Genomic DNA, 20,602 nt, shown 5'->3' on the forward strand with positions numbered 1-20,602 from the left:
CAAACGTTTTAATTTATATTTGTATTTTCTTTATATTTATATATGTATATATCCACGCAAACAAAATCAAAACCTCTATTAGAACTTATAACAAAATAAAGAACTTAAAAATTACCTCTATGTATGAAGAAAATATTGCTTATCAGCTGAGTGACATTAATCAGAGCAATTGCAATTGTTGACAGGGGTAATTGCAATAATTTACAATGGCAATTGCAATTATTGACAAGGGCAATTGCAATTATTGACAGGGGCAATTGCAACTATTGACAAAGTCCAAACTCGGACTAAACGCGCAAAGACTAGGTTCTGTGAAGCAAAACTTTTCTGCTCCCTTCTTATCCTTGCTGCCCCTTGTTGGACACACGACACTTGCTACTGAGGTAGCACGTGAGGTATGTGTCTCAACCAGAGATAAAAGCAATCGAAGCTAAAGAATTCTTCAATTCTATAAAACTGTTCTCCTAGTCTTCTTGTATTTAGAGATGACAATAATAGATCAATTGCTTGATGCAACAGTGAAGGGCTGTGCACGCCTTAATGTAAGTCATTCTAATAATATATGAAATCTAATAATGCCTTTTCAGGTGCAGTGCCTTTACGTTTTACAATAATAATCCCATTTACAAGTTAGTGATGTTTATAGTGAACCGCTTTCAAACGTACGCCTTATGCAACTCTTCCATGCGTCTTTTCTTGGCAACATTCAACCAGTCTCCCAGCTATATATTATGTGATGTCATTATCAATTTCTTACTCAAGTCAGGTTATACTGAGCATATTTTTCACAGCAATTTCAAGTACCGTATTAGCAAAACCATGCAACCTTAATCCTCGAAATGGCATTATGATTAAATTATAACTAAATTGTTTCGTTTTTGCTTTCCAAATTCCCCCATTCCCAGGGCATAATGTAGTATTTAGGGACATGCTACTAATCAGCTTGTATTTTTTACACCCACAATTGCAATTAACTCGCTTAACTACATGCTAAAGAAAAAATCCTCAAATACTCCTCACTTAGGACATGCTGTAACGTTTTTAAAATTCTTAGCAATGCTTTCCCTTAGTTGACGTTTTAACAAGTTTCTTCGGTGAAATTCTTTTCTACTTAACCTAACAACTCTTTTATAAACACCACCTTTAACTACTTTGCTCGCTTCTCTAACTCTATTTTTAGCTTTAGTAGTAGTAGTTAAATTATTATTAATGGTAGATATATCATTTTTAGGCGGAGCTGCACCAGGATTAGTGCTAGCTTCATCATTTCCAGTATTTTCAGATACGGAACATTGAGCAGTAATAGGCTCTATACCATATTCCAATCTCCCTCTAAGGTCTTTAAAATCTTTAATATTTTCACGCCCCATCTTATTAAAAATTTTTAAAAACTGCCAAAACTCGATATCACCACCTCGAATATTTTTTTCATAGAATTCCTTTAGTTCTGGATCACATTTATGTTTATTTTTAATTGGTTTCGGCTTCTCTAGTCGATTATTCGATACTTCATTCGTTTTTGTCGACTTATCCATCGATTTAGCATTAGCATTCTTAAGTTTATGCTTCCAAACCTTTTTCTTAAAAGGTTTAGCGTTTGGATCATGTTTTCGACTGTGCAACGTCAACGCTGATAAATTTTGGCAAATTTTGTCACAGTTTTGACAAGGAAACAGCATCTTTTTACCCTCCTTTTTGGCTATTTGGTATAGTTTCTTTAAATTATCTAGATATTCATTATTGTCACCACCGGTGATATTTTTCAGCAACTCTTTATCGAATTTGGGCAATATAAAATCTTTGCCTTTGATGTTAATTTTTTCATCCTCAACCACCCATTCTTTACCTTTTTTTACTAATTTAGTTTTAGCCACTGCCTTTTCTTTATCTTCGCGACGTTTTTTATCAATTTTAGTATAAGCTATCCTGTTCAGATTTTGAACACTAGGTATTATTTCAATTTTATCTATATTTTTATTCTTTATATTATAATAATACCTAGATCCGTTGGAATTGTCGTTCCTGTCGCCAACTGTTCCGTAATTAATATTTAAAGTAATATCGTGTTTGGCTTTCAAATGTTTTGAAAAATATTTGCGGCCAACAAACGGACATAGTGGACATTTTTTCAACAATTCTTCTGAACACACATCAAAATGTTCTTTGCAGTGATCTATGAGTAGTGATTTCGTTTTGTAGAGCTGAAACAAGAGAAATTTATTTATAGATACCGATGGAACCAAGTGCAAAAGTACATTACATGGACTGTTATACATACCTTGAAACATACATAACACTGGTGGGTATTAAATTTCAACTTGTTAATTGTTCGTTTCTTATCTTTAAAATCATTTTCATAATCAGAATCATTGTCGTTATCTAATTCATCAGTAACATCATTTATTGATTCATTATTATTTACTTTGCGTTTCTCTCTCTTTCTCAGTGAATATGTCTCATTATTTTTACTATCGATATCCTCATTAATTGCTTCCGAGTCATTTAGGTCTTCATTAGTTGCTTCAAAATCTTTCAATGATTCATCATTAGAATCATTACCGTCGTTTGTATCATTATCGTTGATTTTATTATTTTGTTTTGATATCCTGGTGACGAATTCTCTGTTGACTGTTTCTGAAAGTTATAATATTATAATAATGTGACGCGATACGACGTCTAGTGTTTTAAAGTATTCAATGACATTTTGGTGTATTTGGCGACCTTTGTAGATTGATGAGAACCCAGGTTTGGTCCGGTAGGAACTATTTAACAAAGTAACTAAAATGACGTAATTATTTTGAACAGCGCCCCCAAGTTCCTAATTCTGGTACTCATAGTACAGGGTTTCTAATACACCCAATTTGAGACCTGATAATTGATTGATTTGGTTTGTTATTATATCATACAGTATGATATAATTATTAATAACAAACATCGCACACTTAGAAAAAAATCCTTCCATCTGGCCGGATTCGAACCGACGTCTTCTAGCAAACCGTGCTAGACGCTAAGCCACGGAATGAACCACCGGACCTTACGAGTTTTTCTATGTGGTATTATTTATGACTTTGTTTAAATTTCTATAGCAAATGCATTTAAAAAATAAATAAAATAAAATAAATAAAAAAAATAAAACAATTATAGAAAATTACATAAATCCTTAATAAAAAAGCAACATAATTTAATTTATTAAGTTCGTTGATGGTCCGAGTTTGCGCTTGACAATGACTGCTTCACCAACCCGTGGTAACGTATAATGGAAAACTGACACTGGCGACGATCGCCATATTTTTTATATTATTCTTATAAAACTGACCAAGCTTAGTGGTCGCCGTTAAGAAAATAATAATAATTTATATTAATATATTCATTTAATAATACACCAGTACCAGTGCAGGTATAGTATGAAAAATTGAATATTTTTTTAATATTAAATGCCGCATGGACACATGGTTTCTATCTATCGATTAGGTAGGACCACATCACTCAGTGAGTAGCATCAGTTTAAGGTTAATAAAGTTAACCATTTACGGAGCGGTTTCCATCTGCGCCCGCCGGTTCTGCTAGATAGCGGTTTTATTCAATACTCACGACACTGCAAGTTTGTGCGGGCACGTTGTCGCCGTGATTGCGGGCACGAAACCGCTGCGATTGCGGAACGGACCGGTTAAAAGAGAACTCACCCCGCATGCGCCTGCACCACATTGCGCCTGAACCGACCGCCAAAGTGCGCGGGCGACGACGGCCGCCAAAGTGCGCAAGTGATCACGTCCTGCGCGGTTCTACTAGTACCCCGCCGCGACAACCGCGAGCAACCGTCACCACTACAGGCGTAAAACGCACCGTGAAATGTGCTACTAATAATACATACTTAACTATTATATACTACAGATGCCGCGGTCCCGGACAGACGCGGGTGAAAACCGCTCAGTGAGTTCTTAGTGTAACGAAAAATTAGTTTCAGCGCCATCTAACGTGTAATAGTTAGATATTATATACTAGTGGCATTTTTACTAAAACGCCACCTGATGGCTGAATCATGATGAAAAAAATACTGAAATATTGTAATATAACTCTTACTCGAGTGACTAAGTTTAATTTTGTTAAATTTTAAAATTGTGTTACGTCGTTTTCACGTTTTAAGCCCTACCCAATCAAAATATTGAAGTTATGATAGTAGATAATAGAGCGTAAAGTTTGAATTGCACACAAGCTAAAAAGTGGCGACATCGGTACCCGATCTTACATAGCGTTATTACATATCTCCCCTTTTTTCGTACATCTATGGCTGGAACCATGAAAAACGTAGTGGTCCAGCCAACCTGACATCAGAATGGCTGGCAACTTTATTTTTTTAATATTTCCGTTAGGGCAAAGGCAGAAAATATGTCAATAAAGGTACTAAACAGTAGAAAATGGGTAATAAATATGAGCACAGTTTGATTTCTATATGCCGTCGCTTGGTCCAGCCATCCTGACGGACACTACAATATCGATATCAACTAACCTTTTTTCTTATCAGCATTATTCAAAAACCTCTTCATCCGCTGGTTATATTGCCGTCTCGCTCGCTCCAACGCTTTGACCTGCTTCTTCTGTCTCACTTCAGTTAACTTCTGTTGAATTAGTTTTGTAACTTCCTTTTGCAGATTTTCTTCCACGTTTGGATGAGGATCTGGAATTATTGTTATATTTATAAATAATTTTGCGGCACGTATCAACGAGGGCTAAGGACTTCACAGTAACAGAGTTATAGATCCTTCTCATATGTTTGTTTTGCAGACTACGCAACACACCAATTATCTAGAGTACATCTGTCGTGTTTGGGATCATTTAATTTGGGTGTTGACCTTATTGATTTACTCGACTTGCACATTCTTTTGTATAGGGAGTTTTGTTTTGAATTATAATTTAATTTTTGTAAAATAAAATAGAAACTGACCTCTACTGACAATACAAATATTGACGTACATCCTAATGCGTCAGTTTTCGAATTTAAGTATTTATTAAAAACAAGTGACAGCCCAGTTCGGATGGCAGATGCTTTTAAATGCAATAGAGTGCAGGTTTGACTTCCAGCACATATTTGCATCACTAGTTAGTGAATCATGTGTGGTTTAGTTCACTAACTGAGACTTGTTGGACCCGTGCCCAGCATTGAAACGCGCATCGGTACTCACCTTTTTCTTTATTGCCAATGTAAGAAATGTGTGAGGTATAAAATTTCTCAAAGACACTTCTTGGTATGTCGTTCATGGTCGTAACTTTTGAGTATTCAAAATTCTTAACTTCGTCTTCAATTGACTGACTGGTTTCATTACTTGATTGTGTGGTTTCTTCAATTGGCTGTGTGGTTTCTTCAGTTGGATGTGTGGTTTCTTCAATTGGCTGAGTGGTTACTTCAATTGGGTGAGTGATTTCGTCAAATGACTGAGTTGTTTCTTGAATAGTCTCTTTAGTTTCTTCTATACATGTTTCAAATTCTTCTTTTTGTTTATCTTCAAATGGAATTAATGTTTCTTCCATTGTTTGTATATCTTGTACTAACTTTATTGCTTGTTTATCTTCTTCAATAGGAATTTCCTTTTTCTCAATTGGTTGTTCTATTTCTTTGACTATTTCTACTTCTCGGAGTCCTATTTCTAGACCAGGCGTTCGAGTGATAGTCAACTGTTGACATTTATCCATTGATCTTTTTGTTTGTGGAATTTCAAATGGTACTTCAATTTCAATATGATTATCATATTGATTTTCTTGTAAATTTTCAATTTGTAAGTCTTTGACGTCTTGTGCAGTTTTCTGTTCATGCACTAATTCCTGAAGTTCATTGTATAATGCCAAGTTTTGATTCAGTCCTTTGTCTTGCATAGACATTTTTGTACTGTCTTTAATGGAAGTGTTAGCGTCTTCCGATGATTTATCATATTTTATTTCTTTATCTTGATCTGTGGTTGCCCTTTTTTTACGTTTAAACTTTTTCGCATTGTCTTTTGTAGAAGTGTCAATATATTGCACAGTAATTCCACGTTTTGATTGACCTTTGTGTTGTCTTGTACACTTTTTCACATTGTCATTAACAGATTTGTCAACATCGTCGACAGCTTTGTGGTTGTTCGAGTCATCATTTAAAACTTCTTGAATTTCTTGCGCTGCTTCAATAATTTCCCTCATGGGTTGTATTTCTCTCAAACTTACTGGATCATCTAGCTCTTGTATAGTTGTTTGGTTTGAGGAAATTACTTCCAGAAGCTCGCTTAATGTCTTTTGGGCTTCGGTGTCTGAAACTACAATTGTTTCTACCATTTATTAACAACTCAACACAAGTTAATAGTTTTTAAAATTGGCTAGTATTGGAACTTTAAACTAATGGTGAGATAAGAAAGAAACGGCAACAGTGCTTTGTGGTAAAATTGGAAAGGCAAACACTGAAAACAGCTCACCGTCGTCCAATTCGTGTTTGTCAACCTCGAAGAGATCTAAAGACGTGTCGTCATCATCAGATCCTGCTGGTTCTTCTTTCACCACCACGGGCGGTTTGCGTCTGAAATTTAAAAAATAAACTGCAACCCAGACTAAACTACAGGAGAACCCATGCGTTAGAACAGTTCTACCTTAGTCTTCATTTGAAGATGAAAAAAAAAACAACAGCAACGCACAATGACGGTTTGACAGAACTACTGTGCCAGCAACATTTGCCAACACGTCTTTGTAAGGGCCACCTATCAGTAGTCTGAAATGTCATTTTCCAGAAATAACGTTGGGTCGAAATTTCATAACCTCGAAAGTAATTTTGAGAGGAACATGTTTTTTCTTTTAAACCAAGCTTAACCTAACCTAACCGAACCTAATCGTGTCTTTGCGATAAACATTCAACATATCCTGAAAGTACAACTGTCTCATTATAATTCGGTTTTCGGTGTAATGAAAATTCGAACAAACGTTATTTCGGGAAAAAAAATTCGACTTTGTGATAGGTTACCCTTTGTAAGGGACAGTACACTGTAATATAAATTTAAGAAAACTTCATTATTTAAAGCTTCTCCAGCTTGTGGTGTCAGAATTAAAATTACATTCGAAAGTAAAAAAGTCATATCTGTTAGCGAATCGTGACATTGAGTGATTTTATTTTGTTAATAAATAAATCGATATTGCCATCATCGAATCGACGGAACGCTAACGAGGGGCCGCCATTACAAAAAGCATCTTTGACTAGAACAGACGTGGTTTTGTTTGGATTTACAGTGAAAGATCTTATAATTTATAACAGTCACTGGAGTCTCATTTCTATGGCCACTTGGAAAATCTCATATAATATGTGTAGCAGTGAAGACTTATTATTTAAATTTTTTTAGGTGCCGCTTTTCTCATGAAGGTTGGCAACCATCAATCTCAATTTTGAAGCTGCCGCACGAAAGGCGGAACGTGTGCTAAGGTGGAACCTTCCGCCACGACTACGCTTTCCTTGTATTTTTCTCTGCATTATTAATGGAAGAATCTGGCATCTACGTGCCCCAATTACTGCAGCTTCCTTTTCCTTTACAGTTCTGAGTATATCCAACTTTTTTCCCCATTCGACCAAGAACCTCAACATTGGCGGCTTTTTTAACCGACTTCAAAAAAGGAGGAGGTTCTCAATTCGTCTGTTTTTTTTTATATGTATGTTACACGATAACTCCGCCATTTGGGAACCGATATTGATGATTCTTTTTTTTGTTGGAAAGAGGGTACCTCAGAAGTGGTCCCAGTTAAATTTGAAGAAAATATTCCGCCTCTAAGGGTGGTAAACTAGGGGATGAATGACTTTTGAGGTCGGTTTTTTTTTAACCAGAGGTTGGGTTATGTACCCACAATATGCTAAGCATACGTCTGTACAGCCACATCTCAAAGGACTCCAGTTTTGACCATAGTGCTTGGGTCAAGGTCCAACACTACATACCAAACAGCAAGATACTGAAAACAACAGCGGACCAAACGCATATGATTTCTATACATCGAGTACATATCCAGAAATAGAGACGAATGTCATTTAATTTAGTTTGAAAACTATTCTGTCATATCGTTACGGTGACAGCTGCACTCCGATTGGCCAGCTCGAATTCGAAACAATTGACGGGCATCGTGAATTGTTTCACTTCAAATTGACCACTTGAACTTGAGCTTTGCTGTAATGAACGAGAATTGAAAAATTTCATATTTAATTACCGATAAAATGTGATTCCGTTTGTTTTGTAATTAGATGTTTAGCTGTTTTTCCTACACCACCGTATGAAACAGTCTCCCATAGTTAGAGATATTATCTTTATTACAATAAATACATACTATAATATATATATTCTATATAGGAATATTCTTGGAATATACGAAGACGTACACACAGGTCAGTTGTTGGCGCTGTACTATTTCAGTTTTCTAATTTGTGATTTCAGCACAACCAAGAGTTGATATTTAAAAGTGATATAAGGCCCGTTTGGCTGACGAATTGCCAGGGATGGATGGCCCTTACTTCGTCTCTATTTCTGGTTATATACTCGATGTTTCTATATATTATGTTTATTGTTTGAAAATTTTTATTACTGGCTAGAGCTCATGTAATAAAGTAAACTGGGGTGCACGAAAGGAGCCTCCTCGCACTACTATACTTTTCGTGTACATCGGGTGCACCTTGGGCAACAATCGGCGAATACTTTGCCCCGATGGCAAACCTTTTCACCACGATGGCAAGAATCATATTGTATGTCATCAATACGATAAGAAGTAAACTTCACTTATGACAATGGTAAAAACTCACTGTTTCATCTTGTATCTGATGCCGTGAGTTCGTAAATAATGAAGCTTCAAGTAGGTCGGTCGTTTGTATATCGAATGGCAGATCTTGCATTCCACTTCCTGCAAAAGAACATTAAAATTCATTAATATTATATTGTTACGCTTCAACTTAGAGGATGGAAAAAAATAAGCTTCACCCATTAAGTTCTTCAATTGACTATTTTAGTAACACTATGAATGCCTCTATGATATTCGTACCTAACTTCGCGCATGATTTATTAAGTTGTTGTATTGACTACTTTAGTACCATGTCGGATCACCCTGTGGTATTGACACCTAACTTCACACTACCACCTCAACGAAAGTTTTAAAGCCCGTGTTAGGGGCGAGTACTTCTAGTTTATTTTAATGGGTTAAGAGCCTTCAGCTCGCCCTTTTATCAGTTAGCGCTGTCAAGGCCATCAGCAGCCAACCGCAAAGCGTCAGTGTCCAAAAAAAGAAGAAAAAACGAGTAGCTCAATCTTGATCCGATAGTGACCTTAGAGAATAAAGTGAATTTAACCTCAATAAAAGCGAAGTGAAATCGGAGTTGGATTTTATTTAGCGGTAACAACATGTGCCGATTTAAGTCGTCCCTTATGATTTTGTGATGTTGAACGGTGTCGTATACGTTATCCCCTAGTGGGCGAACAATTGCCACTCAATTGCGAGAAACACTGTTCGAACTTTTTAATGGAGAAGGGATCCTACTGGGATACCACCGCACTTACTCGTCTGGTTACCAAAACGTAATGGTCAATTTCCAGTAAAACCATAATATATTTTAGCAGCAGCAGAGCTCCTTGTGAAAGAGCTTCGTCCAGGCAAGTACTGCCATCTTACCTATTTCTGCTCCCAAGCAGTAATGTGAGCATTACTGCGTTCCGGTTTTGAAGGACAAGGGTGCTGGTGAAGTCAGAGCCATATGGGACTTCTCAACTTATGTCTCAGGGTGTCGGGCGCAGTGGCAGTGCCCCTCAGATTTTTGCAATTTGAAGCTCCGAGTCACTTTGGTAAAAAAAAATTCATGCTTACCGGTGGTGCATGGCTGCCCTTCAAGTGCAGGATCATGCCAATTTTGTTCCTCGTGATAAAGCCGCACTCGTCACATTCCAATTGAGGTGCTTTCGGGTTGTGCATGTCGTTTATGTGCTTTATTAAGTAATTTTTTGAGTAGAAACTGCGAAAAAAAATGTATTTTGAATAAAATTGAATACTATGGCGTTATGAACTTGGTCGATGGATGAAAATGAAGAACGTAATACGATATTTCACTAAGATTTAATTATTTCATATATATCGAGTTCTTAGGTTTTCGCGATTGTTACACATAGGAAATGAAACTATTTTTCCGGATTTAAATCGCGTATATTTGTTTTTTCAAACAAACCGACGTTTTACGACCTGTAAAGGACCAGAAACGTCGATTTGTTTGAAAAAACAAATATACGCGATTTAAATCCGGAAAAATATCGAGTTCTTAGGTTTCCGCGATTGTTACGCATAGGAAACGAAACTAGTCAACCGTGACCATGGGACCTGTAAAGGGTCCGAAACGTCGGTTTGTTTGAAAAAACAAATATACGCGATTTAAATTCGGAAAAATAGTTTCATTTCCGGAAAAATAGTTTCATTCCCTATATTTCATATATTACAAAAAAAATGCATGTCCACACTATCGGCGACCGTTGAAGTGATTTTTTAAATTTTGAATAAATATTGGTGGGGAATAAATACGCTCGTTGGACACCCGTCCCCCGCGGCGGCGATGCCTCACCCTTCGGTGGCCTGGTGACGATGATGCTGGATTCTCAACAAATAGAATGCCGCAATTCACCCGCATTCGAAGCACATAAAGTTTGATCGCACTCGGCTTCTGCCGGACGTCATTGCGTCAAACAGCAAGAAGGCGGAAACGTTTGAACACGAAACGATGACAAAATCGTAGCGTTTTTTTTCTACAAATAACAATGAATTTAAATCAATGTATATAACATGTTTTAATTAAATTCGTTTTTCCTTTTTATACAATCATATTTTATATTTATTTTAGCCAAATCTTTATTAACGAAATACATAGGTAACATTTTTTAAAGATTTCGAATCCAGATAAGTTACGAAATTCAGTTCTAAATTGCGTGTAATAATATGTATTTTCAAGCAAACCAACGTCTCGAGCTGTTTACAGGTTCACGTCAGTGACCATGGGATCTGCAAAGATCCTGAAACGTTGGTTTCTTTGAAAAAACTAATACACGCGATTGTATGAAAGTGAAGGCAAATACAAACATGTAATCAATAGCGGAGGCCTTATTATCTTTGACGTAAGGTTAATTTTTGTTGAACAGTCCGAACCAATTGTCAATGTGACGAATAGTATACTATAAAGTGGAATCAACTCACAACACTTTGCAGTAGTCGCACTGGACGGCGCGACGCCGCGGCGCGTGGGTGTTCACGTGTCTTCTCAAGTGAGCTTTCCTGAATTAGAAATGGCCAAATGGTGTTATTCGGAGCGCACCACCAAAAGAATTCCCAGCGGGAGGCGTCACTGACCGGTAGAATCCTTTGCCGCAGTGGTCGCAGCGGTGCGGCCGCACGCCCGAATGCTTCTCCGCCACGTGGCGCCGGAGGCCGCCCTACGCAGCGAGGGCGGTTAAGGCTGGTTTATATTAGTCCGGTAGCTGGATCCAGTGTCACCGGGTCGCGCCATTTACATTTAGTCATCGAGTATATAACCAGAAATTGAGACGAAATGTCATTTAACTTATTTGAAAGAATAGTTATTCTTCCACATCATTACTGTGACAACTGCGCTCCGATTGGCGAGCCCGAATTCGAAACAATTGACGGGTGTCGTCAATTGTTTGACGAAAATTGCAAAATTACATATTTAATATTAAATTACCGACGAAATTTGATTCCGTTTGTTTTGTAATTAGATGTTTTGCTGTTTTTCCCCACACCATCGAATGGAACAGCACGTCATTGTTAGAGATTATCTTTATTCCAATAAACATTTTTGGAATGTACGAAGACGTACACACAGGTCAGATGTTGGCGCTATCTATATTTCAGTGCAAACGAGAGTTGATATTTATAAGTGATGTATCACTGATGAGCGACGAGTTATCAGAAATGTATGACCCTTATTTCGTCTCTATTTCTGGTTACATACTTGATGAATTTAATCCAGTAACTATTCTTATTTTGTCGAGTGTTTCGCGACATGAAATGCGAAGGCAACGCAAAGTACTGACCAAAAAACTTTTGTTGATGAGTTGATTGACATGTTGGAAGAAAAATTGTTTGAAGAAGTGAATTTAGATGGGAAAGTGGATTATTGAGAAATTTCTGGGGGGTCTGTTTTATTTATGAACCAACTAATGGCAGAAGGTACCAAGGAGTACAGATCAGCTTTGAGAATGACACCAGATTTTTTTTCAAGATTTTAGATGATATTTCCGAAGAACCGGTGCACCAGGCAAACAGCCGCGTGGTCACTGCACGATTACGCGTCAGCGACTGGCGCATTATACAGACCCAGTGCCACTGGCACGGGGTGCGCGGCGTGCGGACAATGTATTGAATAATATAATGCGCTCTGTTCCAATATAGCGCTGGATAGTAGACGTTGTATTGGATTGTAACGTGTTTACATCAATCCAGGGCTGGAATTCAGTGACGCTGGATTCAGTTACTGGACTTGTAAATCAGCCATAAGAGCGGTTACACACGGTGACCTTTGGCATCGATGCAAACGCGCGTTTGTGAAATGCATGATTGCATCGCTACACTTGTAATTTATAGGCGATTGTATCGCTGCAAACGCGATGCAAATGCGCAATAGCCTCGATGCAAACACTTATGTTGAATCATTATGAGCGAAAAATCTGTACTGGTTTATGTACATTTCGCTCATAATGATATAGTACTCTCACACATACGATAGTGCTTTATTGGTAGTAAATTTAAAAGTGAAATAATCTCAGTACAGAGTACTAAAAAACCGATCTCAAAAGTTATTCACCCCCTAGTTTGCCACCTTTAAGAGGTGGAATTTTCTTCAATTTTAAATGGGACCACCATTGAGGTACCCTCTCTCCAACAAAAAAAAGAATCATCAAAATCGGTTCACAAATGCCTTATCGAGTTATCGCGTAACATACATACATAAAAAAACATACAGCCGAATTGAGAACCTATCCATATAAATTAGAGATGAAACGGCAAGTGACTTGGCAAGATACCGGATATCCGGCGAGCACCTAGGCCACATAGCCGGATATTCGGCCGCCGGATTGCTGACCCACTGCTCCAAATATGTCGCGACCGGTTTGCAGTGTGCATCATGATTGATTGATTAATTACTGATTACACTTTCACATTGATGACTTGATTTGTTGTAGTCACTTGGTTTTTAGAAAAACGATTAATTTATTCGATAATATAAACAAATACATAACAAAAAAATGTGGTCAGTGAAAAAAAAATCGCAAATTTGGCAATATTTTAATTAATATCAGTGTTGTTTGTTGTACTGAATGCAAATTTCTCGCGGTGGAGAAGAAAAAAAGCAATTACATCATTCTTTGGCCATATTAAAATTTCTAGTTGTTATAAGTATAAGCCTAGAACTTGATACGCCCGTTATTATTTTGTTTCAATTTCATTAATCTGCTTGTGATCTAACAAATTCTAAAAGACTAGTTACTAAGCCTTGATACCAGATTTGCCAAAAAAAAAATTAATCTGCTTACACGTTTCATTATTGCTGGTGTACATGGTATTTGAACACAGTTCAAATTAATCGTGATCGCGATCCTTTCATTTGACCGTCTGGCAATCACAAGTAGTACTTAAAATTTAACAAAGTTTGCAAGAGTTTATCATGTTAATGAAAATAAATAGTACCAACTTTTACTACTTAATGCAAAATAATTGGTCTTCATCCAGCATAATTTGCCATTATTGAAATCCAGTACTAAATTTACAGATAACTTTATCTAACTTCATAGTTCTTTGAGTTACAAGTAATAAACAGATTGTCAACAATCCTGTTCATGCTGTTTATCCTATTACTATAATCTTTAATCAATAAATCAATTTACTTGGCGTACTGACTATGCTTGTTCCTCAATTTTATATTGTTCTACTATCCGGTATCCGGCCGGATAGTAAAAATAGGCTGGATAGGCGGATAGTTACCGGATATCCGTTTCATCTCTAATAAAATAAATGAATTGACCCATTGAAAACGGGCACCGTGTTTGCATCACGTTCGCATCGCGACCGAATCGCAGACAGTGGGCCTCGGGCCTGTGGACGCACCCGGTCGCGGCAGGCCACGGGGCAGCCCGGCGTGGGGCAGGCGAAGGGGCGCAGCGGCGCGTGCGTGCGCAGGTGCGCCGCCAGGTTCTGCGGCGAGCTGCTCACGCGCCCGCACAGCTCGCAGCGGGCCACGAAAGCGCGCTCGTGCACGTTCCTCTGCCGGTTTACATGCGTTTCTAACCGTAGCGAAATCAACTTTCCTACTCTTGCCTTTAGTCTATCAATTGTAATTTCATAAACCTTCTTGACGAAGGCGCTCTTTTTACTTCTGAACCAAAACTATTGTCTATGGCGCTCGCTACTGAGCTAAAAAGTCATAACGAGATTCAAAAAAGAACGTCGTATCTTTGCTAATTAAAATATTAAATAGAAAATGGCAGATTTTTGAAGTTAATTTTAAGTGTTTTATGAAGAAAATACGAAGAAATAGTGACGAAAGAAGTTAAAACTGCATTCCTTATTTTAAGCCAAATTACAAAAGGCTTTATACTGAAAATTCCACAAATTACGAATTCAAAATTAGTGTGAAGTGACAATAATGTGATTTAAGTGAAATTGAAAACAATGTATTAGAACCACAATGGAGACATTTATTGAGGAGCCCGATAATTAAGCGAAAACATGGCTCAAATAACTTGTATCCAAGCCAAAACTCTTAATTGAAAAAACATATGACGCTACTCAAACGCCCTAAAGCCTTCAGATTGGTTCAAACATAAGCGGTAAGGTACTTGGACAATCACATACGCTTCTATCTTTTTGGTTTTGTAGCGTTTGTTTAACTTTAGTTTGAATTTGTTTTCGTGGATTGTTAACAAATAATTATCTTTAAATATTGTTTTATGTACTTGGAAAAATATTTAACGTATAGATAAACATGCAAACGCTGACAAATATGACCCATCGTGAGATGGCATTGTCTTATAACAATGCCATCTAGTAACAGTAACGCAATCTACATAAGTTACTATGTACATAGACGGAAAGCTGGTATTTATAGATGGCGCTATTAACATTATATCAATGGCATAATACAAAATTATCAAAATTAGATTTAACGGTACTTTATAACATGGCCACAGCCATACTTACGACATGTAGTCCGACATCTTTCTGTGTCCTGAACATCTTTCCGCACTGTTTACATTCGTGGTTCCGCACACATATGTTCAGATGCTTCTCGGCTACATGCACTTTGAGTTGCGACTTTTTCTTAAATCTGTAATATTATGTACTACTTAAATTGAAAATGTATTAAAAATTCAATAAAATAAGACTCTTAACGATTTTTTTTTTTTAATAACACACACACTCAACATAGCCCCGCACTAGGGAAACCCTGTGTCGCGGGTGCCATGGACACACACATAGACAACCACAAATTACACCCAAACTCACGAGAGAAATAAATGTAAGCCATACAAACATTTCTCCCGGCCCGGGAATCGAACCTGGGACCTCTGCGTGGCATTCCGGCATTGTAACCGTTCGGCCACGGAGGCAGTTTAGGATATGAAACACCATCGTGGACAAGACTATTATTTTTGCACAAAAAAGCATTTTTCTACCATTTTCGAGGTTTTGCGCGAGACAATTGACGCGACCATGACATACAAAGCGAAAATAACAGACTGAGCTCAAGTATATATGTGGAACTCCACGCTCACTAAGCACTTCTAATGTATTTATTGTTCTGTGAACTCACTGCTTGTCGCATTGAGTACAGTTGAACACTGTCTCGATGCCCATGTGGCGATGTTGGTGCCTTCTCAGCGTGGAACTGTCTCGGCACGCGTAGTCGCAGAACGAACACTGGAATGGCTTTTGGCCTGGAATAAACGCATCCATCTTATCCCCTATACAGTGCGATATTTTTAATTGTGACAGTATGGGGAGATCCGAAACCGTGGGTGATACAAGTCTTAACTATTAGGTCTTTTATTGTGGAAACAAATTTGACGTAGTCTATTTTTGGTCAAGCGTAAGTTATCCGTAATAATGAATAATATTGACAATTTTACTAAACAAACTCCTTAACATAACTAACGTAATTCAAATTTCACCGAAATTGAGTTGTTAACAGATCTGGAAACAACGGTGTTTAATCCTAATTCAAAAAAGGAGGAGGTTCTCTACTGTTGTTTCTGGTATGTATGTTACGCGATAAACCCGGTAATAAATTGTGTATTTATATTATAATCAAAAAATTGTGAAACGACTTTGATGATTTTTTTTTTATTAGAAAGAGTGGTGGTCCTCAGTAGTGGTCCCATTTAAATTTGAAGAACATTTTCTTTTGGAGGTATTTAAGAGGAATATTTTCCTCTTAAATACCTCTAAGGGTGGCAAACTAGGGGGCGAATCCGGTTTCGCACACTTTCCGTTTGACATTTTTCAAAGAAAAAGAAAGTTTTAGTACACTACTATTTCAGAAGTTAACTAAGTGCAAATGCGTTAGTTATGAAATTTATTATTATGAAAAGGAGAGCGAATGCTTATCAAGTCAAGTTTATTCTACTTATCAAGCAGAAGTTGATCAAATTTAATACAACATTTTTTCACACATCCAAAGGATTGGCGTGCTTCAATAGAAGGTGAACTCATCCAGAAAGAGTTCAACATCAGTTCATTTGTATGTCATAGCTGTTTGTTTAAAACTAACTCAAGAAGGTACAGGTGGTACAGCAAACAAAACTTACCCGTGTGAATAAACTGATGCGTATTCAAAGAATAATGCGAATTAAAGCCCTTGCCGCATGTCTTGCATTTGTAGGGTTTTTCACCTGGAAATACACATTTGTGAATTTACTCATTGTCAGAAAAGAGATGGATGCCGACGAAAATAAGTAGATATGGGCAGACTCACCTGTGTGAACAAGCTTGTGATGCTCCATCTGGCTCTTAAATTGAAACCGTCTTTTACAAAATTCGCACTTTATCACGAGTTTGCTCTTCCGGTGTGTCCGTTCGACGTGACGAGCGAGGTATTTCTTTGTGGTGCCGATGTACTTGCATTCTTTACAGGCGAACATGGCTGCGCTGTGAGTACTCCTGTGAGCTTGTAACAGGCCCAATTTGCTGAATTGCTGGAAGAAGTTAATCATCATAGTGTTTATAAGAACCTAAGTACACATGAACTAAACAATACATTAATAATTCAGGAGTGACTACATTTTTTCGTCGATTACGTAAATAGAAAGACTGTAGAATTAACAAACATTACATCTTATTGAAACACCACACACCACAAACACTGTTTTTGCAAACAGGCCATTGTCAGTTTTTAAAATAAATGTTGTGTGTAAATTTAACAGCAAATTTAACGTCAAATTTAATAGAACAAAAATAACAGTAACGTTCTTATTCAAATAAATGAGATTTCGAGTAATAGGAATTAAATTAACATCTTTAACATCGACTTAGTACAGCCTATGCTTCAAATTCCCGCAGGCAGGAGACGCGACGCTGCATTGCATTAAAAAGAGCAATGCAACAGAAACTTTATCTAGTACAAGATAAGGTTACATATCTCTAAATAGAAAAGAAGATGCAACAAGGAGCGCTGGGCGGGCGGCGCCGAACTAAAACATAATAATAAATCTATTAAATTAAATAAAGTATACAATTCTTTGAATGCAAAATAACAAAAGAGTAAAGCTGTCAAAGACAAGAGGCAGCGTAATTTTGCTCTTTTATTTTCTTTCGTGAAAATAATAATTGAGTTTCCACATTGCCTTGCTACCTCTAAACTCAAGTTCGCGATACGCCGCGGCACACACAATTGCAGCTGCCAGCCTTTCAATGAAATATACCTTATTGTTAAGAACTAAGTTACACATTGCATTGCTCGCGGTGACGACAGGATGCGCCAGGCGGAGCCAGGCGAGCTAGGCGGGCTTTAATAAAGCGTCAGTGGAATGGCAGTGATGATGGCATTACATACACAGTACATTCAATCACTAACGATCCATGTTGCCTTACTAAAACTACCATAGAAATGAAACTATGCACGCGGCGAAGTGACGAAATATTTTTTGATATATCATGAAAAACCATAACCCAGTTTTAAAATATTGAAATTGTTTAATGTTATTTCAGCTATGCATCGTTAGGGTAAGCTCCGATAAGTCAAACATGTTAACTAATTTTAAATGTTCTTAAAAGAGAATATTGTGCGCTGTATTTTTCTATTTAAAACTGTTATTTGACCATTTGTCACTTCGCCGCATTTTTTAGTGAACGGCAATAGCTTAATTTTCATCTTGTTTAACCAGCAGTTTAGTCTTCATATTAAATGTATACAATATTAATAGACTACACCATCATGGTGTCAATGAAGAGTAGAATACCAAAAAATTACAATGCCAGTTGAATAGTATCCCGATGGCAAGCCACTACTCTATCGACATACAACTGAGATTATTTACATTTAGCAGAATTGGGGCCCTGTTCATGGTCAGTGGACTGATAACACTTTTCAAGTCATTATAAAGAAAAAGCGAAAAAACACACAAGCAACCTTTGTAGCTATTAAGAAATATGAAATAGCTGTTGCTCCTGTGCTATCACAGTATGTGTACGCATAATGTACCTGTAACACAAGTCATGTGGAAATGGTGAAATTAATATTTTCATTTAATACAGAGACAAACCAGCTGATGAGCTAGTTGTTCGGAGGTTGTCATTGTTGCCCATGGACGTTTGCCACACCAGAGGAATGCCTTTGTGTTGCCTGCCTTTGAAGGCCATGTGTGTTCACTTTTGGAAGCACCCCATATCACAGCTATAGCGCGTCAACCATGTTTGCTGAGAAACATGTAGACAAATTCTACATTATCATGCGAAAGCGTAGTGCATCGCAAGCATCTCAGTGTGAACAGCATCCTGAGCACATGGATAGAAAGATGAGAGTCCCCAATGCTGGGGCGGTGGATGCACACTGCTGGCAATGCATAGCCAGTTGTCCTGAAATTGGCTGGGTATGTTATATTCCCATCTTAATACCTATAATTTTCTTTTATTTCATTATTTGCCTAACACTAGCTTAAGTATTTTTCTTTACAAACAAATATTATGGATGAATGCAAGCCTGAAATAAATGAATTATTATTATTATTATTATTAATATGATAGCGCAAATGCCACATGAACTCAATGTTAATAAAAATAACAAGGTAGATGATCTTATGCTTACTATTATATTCTTTCTATCATACCAAGTGACAGGACAAACAAGTTGTGCACCTGTGTATGTGGTAAGCAAAGAGCCAGTCCCACAACAATAAACAATAAAGATTTATTATTATTTATTATTATTATTATATTATTAATTGCTATACCGCTCAGAGCTTTAGATCGGAAAAGATCTAAGGGGCACTACTACTGAAATGCAGTAATAGTCACATTACTGCTTGGTAGCAGAAATAGGTAAGGTAACAGTACTCCCTTGAGCGCACTCTTTCACAAGGAGGTCTACTGCTGATAATGTGTTATAATAATGAACTTTCAAATTTAAATCAGATTTTAATCATCATTTAGTACAGTTCCAAAAACTATACTAAAATTCATTTACTGCATAATAATCAATAATTGGTTCTGAGAAAAATAGCTGTTGTGTACAGTTGGAAACTCACCATACAGGTTACAATGAAAACGCGAAGGGCCTTTATCAATAAAAAACACTACGAAATAAGAGAGAACTTACGATAATCACAAATCGAAGCAATATTTCGGAAAACTGGATTGTATTAATGTATAATGTTATAATTAAAACAGAATAAAAATGCTTACCTTGCCACACTGTGTGCAATTGTAAGTGGGGCCTAATTTTATTTTCTTTTTAGACATTATTTTGTCTTAAATTACAACTTAATCTGCAAGATTAATGAGATATAATAATAATATTTGTTTTTACAAAATGTTCATATGCTGTCATCTTTGCCGTAAACATGGATTTAGTACATTTAGTATGCTAAATCTATGGCCGTAAACCAGAAAAGATATTGCATAATATGTTACGGTAGATTCGGAACGGATTAACTTCGGGTGTTTGTGTATTTATTGAAAATAAAATGCAATTTAACAATCTTAACACTTACCTACAATTATGGCTCTAAATTTTTATGTGAAGTAAAATTATGATGTTAAATAATTAAAAAGAATCGCCATCTAATTAGCTATTATAATTTATTAACTTTTCGATTATTTTTCAAAAATCGGATTATTTGGAAAACCTTTTTTTTTATAAACTATTCACCCATTTATTATTTGGGTAGGCAAAGGTTCCAACATACAGCCTCTTGGAAAATAACTTGTGTGTAAAATTTTACAACGCTACTTACATACTTACTTACTTGCACATACTTGTTATGTTGTATGTACATACATACCTGTTATCATAGAAGATATTAATTAAAAATAAAGTGTATTCTACCATGAAACGAAAATGTACTGTGCGTTTTTACCA

At 36.8% G+C, this 20,602-nt stretch overlaps 1 protein-coding gene across 1 annotated transcript; it reads right to left on the bottom strand.

Annotated features, from left to right (window-relative positions):
- Positions 1-54: 54 nt before the first annotated feature.
- On the bottom strand, positions 55-20,363 carry LOC113234256. Its single transcript, XM_026469554.1, has 16 exons — positions 20,235-20,363; positions 19,927-20,009; positions 17,003-17,222; positions 16,836-16,919; positions 15,842-15,965; positions 15,229-15,355; positions 14,137-14,292; positions 11,362-11,444; positions 11,209-11,286; positions 9,841-9,985; positions 8,789-8,886; positions 6,441-6,541; positions 5,181-6,284; positions 4,508-4,675; positions 2,279-2,634; positions 55-2,201 (listed from the first exon to the last, which is right to left on the bottom strand). The coding sequence occupies exons 2-16, from the start codon at positions 19,981-19,983 to the stop codon at positions 1,017-1,019; spliced, it is 4,086 nt and encodes a 1,361-aa protein (XP_026325339.1). The 5' UTR covers positions 19,984-20,009; positions 20,235-20,363; the 3' UTR covers positions 55-1,016.
- Between the last annotated feature and the right edge of the window lie 239 nt (positions 20,364-20,602).

The sequence above is a fragment of the Hyposmocoma kahamanoa genome, unplaced genomic scaffold (genome assembly GCF_003589595.1).
Source record: "Hyposmocoma kahamanoa isolate Upper Pololo Valley unplaced genomic scaffold, ASM358959v1 82, whole genome shotgun sequence".
Classification (NCBI taxonomy): Eukaryota; Metazoa; Arthropoda; class Insecta; order Lepidoptera; family Cosmopterigidae; genus Hyposmocoma; species Hyposmocoma kahamanoa.

Coding starts and splice junctions, on each gene's coding strand:
- LOC113234256 (XM_026469554.1), bottom strand. CDS start 19,983: ATGTCTAAAAAGAAAATAAAATTAGGCCCCACTTACAATTGCACACAG. Junction 17,223..19,926: donor ATTGCACACAGTGTGGCAAG/GTAAGCATTTTT, acceptor AACTTCTTCCAG/CAATTCAGCAAATTGGGCCT. Junction 15,966..16,835: donor GCATCAGTTTATTCACACGG/GTAAGTTTTGTT, acceptor CGTTTATTCCAG/GCCAAAAGCCATTCCAGTGT.